Source organism: Polypterus senegalus, chromosome 4 (assembly GCF_016835505.1).
Source record: "Polypterus senegalus isolate Bchr_013 chromosome 4, ASM1683550v1, whole genome shotgun sequence".
In the NCBI taxonomy this organism is placed as follows: domain Eukaryota; kingdom Metazoa; phylum Chordata; class Cladistia; order Polypteriformes; family Polypteridae; genus Polypterus; species Polypterus senegalus.
This window is the reverse complement of record NC_053157.1, coordinates 154,966,993-154,979,306: the sequence shown is the minus strand read 5'-3', so window position 1 is coordinate 154,979,306 and position 12,314 is coordinate 154,966,993. Positions and strand designations below refer to the sequence as shown.

The window sequence follows — 12,314 nt, the reverse complement described above, 5'->3', positions numbered from 1 at the left end:
CACAGCTCCGGTCAGCCGCCTCAACAATAGAGGCACGGAACATGGCCCATTCAGAGTCAATGTCCCCCACCTCCCTCGGGACATGGTCGAAGTTCTGCCAAAGGTGGAAGTTGAAGCTACTTCTGACAGGGGACTCTGCCAGCCGTTCCCAGCAGACCCTCACAACACGTTTGGGCCTACCAGGCCTGACCGGCATCTTACCCCACCATCGAAGCAAACTCACCACCAGGTGGTGATCAGTTGACAGCTCCGCCCCTCTCTTCACCCGAGTGTCCAAGACATGCGGCCAGAAGTCCGACGACACGACCACAAAGTCGATCATCAAACTGAAGCCTAGGGTGTCCTGGTGCCAAGTGCACATGGTGTTCGTTATGGACAATCCGTGAAGAGCACAGAAGTCCAATAACAAAACGCCGCTTGGGTTCAGATCGGGGGGCCATTCCTCCCAATCACACCTTTCCAGGTCTCACTGTCATTGCCCACATGAGCATTGAAGTCTCCCAGCAGAACAAGGGAGTCCCCAGAAGGTACGCCCTCTAGCACCCCCTCCAGAGACTCCAAAAAGGGTGGATATTCCAAACTGCTTTTGATTTATCCACATTTAGCTGATAAATGTAATCTTTTGTAACAGTTACATATAACAATATCATAAATGTTTAAAACACCTCTTATAAAATTAAATAAAAATTAAGAAAATAAACTTCAGTGTGTAGATACAAGGTTGTTGTATGCTGCTAGACAAATATATAAATACATAATACTAATAATAACGATAAATCATCTACTATATAAAAAACACTAACATCTAATTGTCCAGTCCCTCAGAGCAATATATTTGGTCAGTTTGACTTTGGTGTGATTGGTTAGTTTAGCTTTGGTGACGCAATGAAAGAGAAAGTGTCAGACACATAAGGAGGAGTAAAGGCACATGAGGCATGCTGAGAGAGTTGGCCTCAAAGATGGCAAGTATAAAACCGGACCAGTCGTGAAAAAGGTGCCTTGAAAATAAAGACAGTCAGTGAAGCAGGCTTTTCAGGAACATGCTAGAGAGGGGTAATGCTAGTTAAGAGACATTCACACTTGCAAATAAAAAGGAAAGGTGCCGTAAAAATTGTAAAACAGACAAAGAAAAAAAGTTTCTTCATTATGAATGTAGTGAGATTCTAGAGTAAGTACACAAAATACATGTTCTGTAAATTCAGCCATTTTATTTTAACCTTGCTCTACCTATGACATAAAAGACTTACCTTTTGCAAATACTTCGCCACCAAAGCTCTATGGGCATCTAAATAGTCCTTAGTGTCTAGAGTTTCGCTCTCACTCAGTCTCTTTTCGTATTCCTTCAGATATGAAAAAAAAATGCAAAAATATAAATATATGTAAATACACACAGTATATTTAGAAAGCTTCCCAATGAACCAGTAAAGAACATTAATAAAACTTTAAAGAAAATGAGATATGATATCAATTTGGTTGCTTATTTTACAGTGCATGACACAATTACAATATATATGTACATACACACACAATAAAATAAAACCATGCCTTTAATTTCTGGAAAGCTTAGCTTTTAAGATTGATTACAATTAAGCAATAATAATACTACTGTACTCCTAAAAAATTATACCTATTAAGCATCTATTCATATCTTCCTTAAATAAGAAAAAAAAAACACTGGGAAGATTCAACATATTATCAATAATCTATGAATCTGAAATGAAATGTAGGTAGCATGTAGATGTTGTTAGTCAAAGGTAAACTAACTAAGATATTAAACACATTAATAAATACTTCAAAACAGTAATCTCATAAATTGGCCAAATGTGAAAAACTTGGGCCAACAGGTGTTTGCCCACTTATCTTAACTGAGCATTATATTATTTTCCAGTTTCTGATTTTATTGTGTCAATACAGATACTACTTTTAACAGGATTTTTACCAATGTTACTATGTTTTACTGACAGATAAATTTTATTTTAATCAACAAATTTAAAACACACATTAGATGTCTATCTGAGCACAGAAAAAATGTTGAAGAAAGACTGTCATTTAAGAAAGAACTGAAATTAAATAAACAGGTCAGTGATTATAAAACTGGTTACAATAGAAAAGGCTGCAGTCACAGGTTTAGAAATCAAAAATTACTATAAATAAATATATTCAGTTCAAACACATAATACCAACTTTAAGGTAGCACACTTTTTTTTGCTAATGCCTCATAGCTTGATGAGCTTGGGTTCAAATTTTTGTCCATTATGTGTCTGTATGGAGTTTAACATTCTCAGTGCACCTTTGTAGGTTTTTTTCCCAGGGCAATATGGTTTTCCTTGCAGATCTTTAAAATGTGCAGGTGTCATTGGTTGGCAATTTTAATTCAAAGGGTATGTGTGATGGCTGCTGGAGTATGGCTAAGTTATAAAATGGATGATTGTCCTATCTGGGGTTGGTTTCAACCTGGTATTTAATTTTACCATGACCGCCCGTGGCTGCATGTAAACTTAAAATGGACTAACTGGGGTCAGGACACACAAGGACCAATACATCGTAAAATACCTTTATAGACAAAACATTATATGCCATCACACCAGATTCAACAAATAAAAACACAAACTTCCTTCAGTGTGCAAATACCACAAGAAAAAAGGGATGTATGTTAATACTTAAAACTGTACATTCATATAATATAAAGAAAAGTATCATGCACAACAATATTATTGAATTACAATGATTGAGACACAGTTGAATCAATATACAGTGCATCCGGAAAGTATTCACAGCGCATCACTTTTTCCAAATTTTGTTATGTTACATCCTTATTCCAAAATGGACTAAATTAATTTTTTTCCGCAGAATTCTACACACAACTATAAAAAAACTGAGAAAGCACATGTACGTAAGTATTCACAGTCTTTGACATGAAGCTCAAAATTGAGCTCAGGTGCATCCTGTTTCCCCTGATCATCCTTGAGATGTTTCTGCAGCTTAATTGGAGTCCACCTGTAGCAAATTCAGTTGATTGGACATGATTTAGAAAGGCACACACCTGTCTCTATAAGGTCCCACAGTTGACAGTTCATGTCAGAGCACAAACCAAGCATGAAGTCAAAGGAATTGTCTGTAGACCTCCGAGACAGGATTGTCTCGAAGCACAAATCTGGGGAAGGTTACAGAAAACTTTCTGCTGCTTTGAAAGTCCCAATGAGCACAGTGGCCTCCATCATCCATAAATGGAAGAAATTTGAAACCACCAGGACTCTTCCTAGAGCTGGCCGGCCATCTAAACTGAGCAATCGGGGGAGAAGGGCCTTAGTCAGGAAGGTGACCAAGAACCCGATGGTCACTCTGTCAGAGCTCCAGAGGTCCTCTGGAGAGAGGACAACCTTCCAGATGGACAACCATCTCTGCAGCAATCCACCAATCAGTCCGGTATAGTAGAGTGGCCAGACGGAAGCCACTCCTTAGTAAAAGGCACATGGCAGCCCGCTTAGAGTTTGACAAAAGGCACCCGAAGGACTCTCAGACCATGAGAAACAAAATTCTCTGGTCTGATGAGACAAAGATTGAACTCTTTGGTGTGAATGCTAGGCGTCACATTTGGAGGAAACCAGGCACCGCTCATCACCAGGCCAATACCATCCCTATAGTGAAGCACTGTGGTGGTAGCATCATGCTGTGGGGATGTTTTTCAGCCGCAGGAACTGGTCTGATAAAGGGAAGAATGACTGCAGCAATGTACAGAGACATCCTGGATGAAAACCTGCTCCAGAGTGCTCTTGACCTCAGACTGGGGCGACGGTTCATCTTTCAGCAGGACAACGACCCAAAGCACACAGCCAAGATATCAAAGGAGTGTCTTCAGGACAACTCTGCGAATGTCCTTGAGTGGCCCAGCCAGAGGCCAGGATTAAATCCAATTGAACATCTCTGGAGAGATCTTAAAATGGCTGTGCACCAACACTTCCCATCCAAACTGAGGAATGAGGAATAGGCGAAACTGGCGAAGGATAGGTGTGCCAAGCTTGTGGCATCATATTCAAAAAGCCTTGATGCTGTAATTGTTGCCAAAGGTACATCGACAAAGTATTGCGCAAAGGCTGTGAATACTTATGTACATGTGATTTCTCAGTTTTTTTATTTTTAATAAATTTGCAAAAACCTCAAGTAAACTTTTTTCACGTTGTCATTATGGGGTGTTGTGTGTAGAATTCTGAGGAAAAAAATGAATTTAATCCATTTTGGAATAAGGTTGTAATATAACAAAATGTGGAAAAAGTGATGTGCTGTGAATACTTTACGGATGCACTGTATGTCAAATATTATTGTTTCATATTAGATAAATATCAACAGCTGTCCCCCATGTGAACAGTTAGCCCAATATAAATAATTTAATATAAATAATATAATAATATGGACAATTTTTTAGACAAAAAAGTTTAAATATGGCTAAGCTTGTTCACTTTAACGCACCATTAATAGATTCCTGTCAGTTATAGAAAAGTCTTTGAGCCATAACTTGTTGAAAAAATGTTGTTTTATAGATTTAAATAAAATAAAGCATTTTTTTTTTATCACAGGAGGGTTAGGACTCTTCCCAATGATAAAGATAAGTTCAATGAGCAAGCAATACATTACAAAAGAATTTATATTATAAAATATTATAATCAGTTGTTTCATCAAATAATGCTGTTACGGGTATAGGAGGAATTATAAACTTAAAAATTGTCAGTCAAATAAGCAAAATTTGTACCCAATATTGTTTCAGAGTATTTACAAACCATATGACCTACTAGGGCAGGGGTTCAATGACAGTTGGGATCTTCACCCAAATATATTTTGTATTTTACAGCATTTTAATTAAGATACCTATGTGCAATGTACAGCTTTCAACTGAATTACATCAGACTTTGTGTAAATTGATAAGTACTGTATATCTTGTCAAATGTGGAATTCTACAGTGCAGCATGTGACTCTTCTACTCCTAGTGTTTCCTTTATATTATCTAAAGGAGCACTTTAAAAAACCTGGTAGAACCAATATTTTCATCATTATTAGATAATATAGTTCAGTGTTTAGTTCTTTATTGTGTAAATAAATGCATTTATTTTATAAAGAATCATACGGATTTTATTCAGTTATAAATCTCACAAAACTCAGTTAAAAATATCTAGAATAACCTAAGAATATAAAAATAAATTATTTATTAATACCCAGTGCTGGTTTGTAAAACTTTTTTTTTTCCTTCAGATGTCAGACATTGAAGTCATATTTATATATGAACATATGTATATCCCACCGCTTCAGAAATTTCAATAACCTTACCTGGAACACCTTATCTGATACCTCTCTTTCCAGAGTGGGAATGCACTTATAATTTCGAAACTCTGGCACTTCTTGATTGCGAAGATCTAAAAGCCTAAACCTCTTTGACCTCTGAAATTCTTCCTCTTTGATAAAGTTAAATTCTTCTTGTAATTGTTCCAGTCTGAAATAGTCAGGGATCTGCACCTCTCCACTAGTGGCAATCTACTTATATATGAGAAAAAATATATAAAAGAACAAAACATTAAATAAAATTTGGTTTTATGCATAATTTACTAAGAATATTATTGGAAGAAAAATTACGGGAAGGTACACAACCTTTATTAATTGCATAAGTGTAGCATTATTTGGGTCATTTGGATCCAGACGTGATTCTGATGCCCACTTTGCCAACTTTTTCATGTCTGTTAAACCAGAGGTTCCAATATACGAGATTGCATCAAGCTGCTTTAGGGGACTAAGAAAATAATGAGACAAATCACAACAATTTAAAGCATAGTGAGCCGAACATGAAAAATCAAAAAAACTCATTAAGCTTTGATACACATTTTCATAATCATTCAAAAAACAAAAGTATTATTTTAAATATCCAGAAATATTAAAGGTTTAAGTATTAAAATATGTAGCCAAACTGTACAATGCACAATATTTTAAAGAATTTCAGGGAAACATGGCACACACAAAATATGGAGGCCACTTTATTTAAATAAACAAATGTCTTAACAATTTAACTTGATTTCAACTTATTAATCCAATGTGTCTCTCATAATTAATATTAAATTTGTTATGTTAACAAAAATCTTTGCTGTAAAAAAACAGTATAAAACCAAACTTTACTGAAGAGAATTTGTCAAATATCTTTTATCATTAATTTTATTTCCCTACAATAATAAAAATCCTCCTAAATTAAATTAAATTCAGAATCTAAATTTTTCTTTTGGGTAAAGCCAAGTGCACAAATAATCTTGTGAGAATGTAAACATATAGTACAAATTTAGTTTCAGATAATGCATGACTTGAAAGGGCTAAAACTACATTCTTAAATTAACATTGTATACATTAGTTCTGTAAAAGTATATTGAAAGTTTACCTTGGAACCCCTACGTTTTGCTGCGACACTACAGGTATTAGGGGTACACCATTCTCTCCAACTGCCCATGACACACTACAGGACACTTTACCCGAAGTCAGAAGAATAAGCTTGTTACTACCATCTGCTTCAAATGAAAACGGAACATCTAGAACGCAAATGTAAATAAAACAGGCCAATTATAAATATAATACATACTTCATAAAAATTATTTCATCAATTAATTTTGTGAACCCACTTTATCCATTACAGAGGCTACAGGTATATTGGTATCAACAGTATTCCAACAACAATAGCCCTGGATGGATGCTTATATGGTCTTACTTGCTTGTCTCCTCAAAACAGTGACCATCAAAGACACAAAGACACACATACACACACAGAGTACATACAGCATACAACACACAGTATACAATTAAGATCTGTGGTTAGAAACCTTCTTGAATGTACTGGTGCAAGTTCCAATATTCCTGTACTGTTTGGAGTTAGAAAAGTGCAGTACGGTTGATGTCTTAAAAAAAATAAATAAATAAATAAAATGGCTTTTCTAAGGCAGCAAGTGTTGCATATTGAAGAAAAGAAAAGAAAAGAAGAATTGAAGGCAGGTGGGTGTGAATAATATTCTGTGTGACCTATACTATTATCTACAGGACTTTAAGATTTTGAGTCGAAAGACGCTGATGAAGAGGTGTGAAGGAATTTAAGGTGGCCCAGCATTACATCTTTTTTCGTAAGCTTCAGGGATTCTAATGTTAAGTGGTTTGCAAGTTTCATTGTAGTGAGCAAATACCGGCGTTGACCTGGGTAACTAAGGGGATACTGGAGTATAGGATTGCAAGGACTAGTAGGGCAGCTAGGATGAGGGATTCTAGGTGGACAGCCACTAGACTTCTTGAGGTAATTTCTAGGCATAGTTCCTGGCTGCTGCTTAAAAACCCTTTTCAGTTTCCTAAGCTTGAAGTTTCAAATGTAGTGTAGTTCATAAACTGGCAGTAGGAAATATGACCAGAGGAAGGAGAAATGTTGGAAAGACAGGGTTTTAACATTATTTGGCTTAGAGTGGCATGCAGGTTTGTTGTATTCCTCTAACTATATACAGTGCATCCGAAAAGTATTCACAGCGCATCCCTTTTTCCACATTTTGTTATGTTACAGCCTTATTCCAAAATGGATTAAATTCATTTTTTTCCCCAGAATTCTACACACAACACCCCATAATGACAACGTGAAAAAAGTTTACTTGAGGTTTTTGCAAATTTATTAAAAATAAAAAAACTGAAAAATCACATGTACTTAAGTATTCTCAGTCTTTACCATGAAGCTCAAAATTGAGCTCAGGTGCATCCTGTTTCCCCTGATCATCCTTTAGATGTTCCTGCAGCTTAATTGGAGTTCACCTGTGGTAAATTCAGTTGATTGGACACGATTTGGAAAGGCACACACCTGTCTATATAAGGTCCCACAGTTGACAGTTCATGTCAGAGCACAAACCAAGCATGAAGTCAAAGGAATTGTCTGTAGACCTCCGAGATAGGATTGTCTCGAGGCACAAATCTGGGGAAGGTTACAGAAAAATTTCTGCTGCTTTGAAGGTCCCAATGAGCACAGTGGCCTCCATCATCCATAAGTGAAAGAAGTTTGAAACCACCAGGACTCTTCCTAGAGCTGGCCGGCCATCTAAACTAAGCAATTGGGGGAGAAGGGACTTAGTCAGGGAGGTGACCAAGAACCCGATTTTCACTGTCAGAGCTCCAGAGGTCCTTTGTGGAGACAGGAGAACCTTCCAGAAGGACAACCATCTCTGCAGCAATCCACCAATCAGGCCTGTATGGCAGAGTGGCCAGACAGAAGCCACTCCTTAGTAAAAGGCACATGGCAGCCCGCCTGGAGTTTGCCAAAAGGCACCTGAAGGACTCTCAGACCATGAGAAACAAAATTCTCTGGTCTGATGAGACAAAGATTGAACTCTTTGGTGTGAATGCCAGGCATCACGTTTGGAGAAAACCAGGCACCGCTCATCACCAGGCCAATACCATCCCTACGACGGTTCATCTTTCAGTAGGACAACGACTCTAAGCACACCACCAAGATATCAAAGGAGTGGCTTCAGGACAACTCTGTGAATGTCCTTGAGTGGCCCAGCCAGAGCCCAGACTTGAATCTGATTGAACATCTCTGGAGAGATCTTAAAAAGGCTGTGCACCGACACTTCCCATCCAACCTGATGGAGCTTGAGAGGTGCTGCAAACAGAAATGGGCAAAACTGGCCAAGGATAGGTGTGCCAAGCTTGTAGCATCATATTCAAAAAGACTTGAGGCTGTAATTGCTGCCAAAGGTGCATTGACAAAGTATTGAGCAAAGGCTGTGAATACTTATGTACATGTGATTTCTCAGTTTTTTTTATTTTTAATAAATTTGCAAAAACCTCAAGTAAACTTTTTTCACGTTGTCATTATGGGGTGTTGTGTGTAGAATTCTGAGGAAAAAAATGAATTTAATCCATTTTGGATTAAGGCTGTAACATAACACAATTTGGAAAAAGTGATGCGCTGTGAATACTTTCTGGATGCACTGTATGTGTAGTTGCCAATGGCTTGCACCGTTCTGTTTATTATTATTGTATTTGTTAATAAAACTGTTTTATTTACTTTGCTACCCTTGGAATTATATATATTTGTCAAAAGAACTATGTATTATAATTTATGTATTCTATAAACAAAGAAAGAGATGTATTGGCTAATTTGGTCCTTTTATATGCTTTATTGTTACACTGATGGCAGAAAAAAAAGGTTCTTTATCAAACTTGAGCCATGGATTAACAAAAGAAACTAATCTAATTATAATAGTACTCTACACAAAACAGCCATAATTATGCTTGTGTTTTATACACATTTTTATTCTAGCTTTCAATTAAGAGCTACTTGTCTAATTAATTAATTATTATATTATCTGCTCCATTTGCTTTGACTGTTATGCTGCTTCATGATATAGATATAGTTAGTTTTTATAAAAGAAACAGTGAGCAAATTTTGAAAATGGTACAGTTTTCCATTGCAAATACAGTAGGATGCTACAATAAAAAGTGTTAACCCATCCGTACCACTTCCAACTCCTTCATGGTCAAACATGATCCTTTGATTGCTGCTGAATTCATGTTCTTCAGAAGGGGCACTTCCAGTGAGGACAGCAGTCTCAGGAATGGGTAAAAACACTTCAGCTAACATTGAAGATGATGACCCCACTGTCTCAAACACCTGAGTTAACAAAAAAGCTGTTATTGGTAAACCTAAATCTGTCAAACCTTTCTACTAAAATATATTTTATTTAGAATTTTCTATAATTCTAATAAATATAAAACTCTTATGAAAAAAAAATTTGCTTTTGAGAATTCCACTGTATGCTTACTTCAGTTGTTAATTCAGCACTGTAATCTTTCCCCAGTGGCCTAGAAATCATTTAAATTTGTCATTTCTATTTTATGAGATGACTTGTAACTTACTAAGATTAGCACTTTAAACTGTGTTAAATTTGTTAAGTAAAAGGATGTGAAAAAAATGGAAGGTGAGGAGACTTTCACTTATGTACTTACACAGTGAAAATGCAATTTCCTTGTAAGGCTATAGCCAATTTAGATGACATTTAAAACATATTGAACAGATGCACACATTCAGTTTAAAAAGAATATCTGTATATATATATATATATATATATATATATATATATATATATATATATATATATATATATATATATATATATAAAATAGTAATTATTATGTTGAATATACTAATCATTGTACACCAGAGTGCACTTTGCAGCCACCAGGATATAGATTTTTTTATGACATTTACATGACTAGACATTTATAGTAACCTCAAGTTAAAGAGGGTTCAAACAAACTGCCAGAAAATATGACAGTTGCTTGATTGGGCTTGTTAGACACTTATTTATTTGGTGTTCGTGGGAAACATTTGCCTATACAAATTGCACTGAGAACAATTTGGTAAACCAACCCTAAACAGGGCACCAATCTGCTATAGACATATAACCCTTGCAAACAGGGGGAGAAGATGAAAACCCCACATAGACAGTGCCCTGGCTAGAATTTAAACTAATGACTTTGAACAGCTCATTAAGCAGTGCACCTCCTTGTACTAATACAAATAGGATTTGTTTTTATCAATTATCCATATAATGCTTGACTTTTTATTTTCCTCCTCAATGTAGTCACAGTGCCTCTATATAGCAAGCGGTGTTAATTTGTAATTGTCTACTTTTAAATATATTTTTTGTTATCGATTGGAAATGGTTTTCTTTTGGGGAGCTGTGTAGGGCTCTAACACATATAATAATGGGGAGAGAGCTATATTAAAACAAATAATTAGATTTTTTCCATGTGGATCATTTACAACATACTTGGCTGTAACAAAGACAATGAAGTACATAAAAGAAAAATGTAAACAATCCACACACTTTGAAAGTTTTATTATTATCCCATATTCCAATAATTTGTTTTCCTAATCATAAGCCCCCGAAATGCTGTTAGTTTCACTCAGAAATACAATGTTTTATTACTGGGCAGCAAATATACAGACAATAAGAACTTGGACACATATAGAAGAACATATATAGGCTTGGTCCGCAATAGAAGTAAAATCCTGCAGTACTTCTTTGTATTCCTTGCTCTGTGCTCCAATAAACACATGTTATCGGCAATGCACTAATAACCCAATTGTGCTCCACTCACTTAGAATCTGGAACCAATGTAGAAAGCATTTTAAGACGGAGAAGCTTCTATCTGTGGCACCTCTGCAAGAGAACCACCTCTTTCAACCTTCACAAACATATGCAGTTTTTAATATCTGGAAAAAATTTGGAAGTAACTTGCTTAGAGATCTTTATATAGACAACGTCTTTGCATCCTATGAACAATTACAGTACATTCCAAATTTAACATTCCAACTACACATTTCTTTCACTATCTTCAAATCAGGAACTTTGTTAAACAGAACCTTCCAGATTTTCCTCATCTTGCACCCACATCCATGCTGGAAAAAATATTGCTCAATCTCAAGGACTTAGACACCATCTCTACAATATATAAAATAATTTTACAATCCCTCGCTTTCAAAGATCCAAGAGGTCACTGGGAAAAAGATCTCTCAATTAATATATCAAAAAAGGAGTGGAAAGTAGCAATGCAGAGAATTCACTCGAGCTCCATATGCGCAAAGCATACAATTACACAACTCAAAATTATGTATCGAGCACATCTGTCTCAACTAAAACTCTCCAAAATGTTTCCAGGGCATGATCCAACCTGCGAACGCTGCAAACTAGTTCCAGCCTCACTGGGTCACATGTTCTGGGCCTGCACCAAATTAGCATTATTCTGGACAAAAATTTTTAATTACCTTTCAGACAGCCTTGGACTCACAATCCCTCCTAACCCATTAACAGCTGTGTTTGGGGTTCTTCCAGAGGGGTTTAAAGTGGAGAAAGACAAACAAACTGTGATTGCATTCACTACACTTTTGGCATGCAGACTGGAAGAATCCAAACTCTCAGTGGGAAACTGATGTTTTATACTATTTAAAATTGGAAAAAATCAAATACTCAGTTAGAGGATCCGTACAGATTTTTTTCAAAACATGGCAGGATCTAATCAGTAATATTTTAGAATAATCTCATAAAGCACAGACAATTTATTAATTTAGGTATGTTTACAGGTCTTAAATTTCATGCCGTTTGGCTTGCTCTATCTCTCAGGGGTGGGGATCGATTTGTTCTTAACTCAATTTTTCTTTTTGTAAAAACTTGATTGATTTGTATGGATTGCAATAAAATTAATAAGAAGAAAAAAAAAAAGAAATACAATGTATTATTTTCTCTAATTTTCTTTAA

General features: G+C 36.0%; 1 protein-coding gene across 2 annotated transcripts in view; it reads right to left on the bottom strand.

Moving 5' to 3' along the window:
• Window positions 1–12,314, bottom strand: part of cc2d2a (coiled-coil and C2 domain containing 2A) — a 103,158-nt gene that overhangs the window by 44,097 nt on the left and 46,747 nt on the right. For both annotated transcript variants that reach the window (XM_039751510.1, XM_039751512.1), the window contains 5 exons: window positions 9,511–9,664; window positions 6,410–6,557; window positions 5,638–5,776; window positions 5,320–5,523; window positions 1,248–1,340 (listed from right to left, as the gene is read on the bottom strand). In XM_039751510.1, coding sequence (XP_039607444.1) covers window positions 1,248–1,340; window positions 5,320–5,523; window positions 5,638–5,776; window positions 6,410–6,557; window positions 9,511–9,664 — 738 coding nt within the window. The remainder of the gene's footprint in view (window positions 1–1,247; window positions 1,341–5,319; window positions 5,524–5,637; window positions 5,777–6,409; window positions 6,558–9,510; window positions 9,665–12,314) is intronic.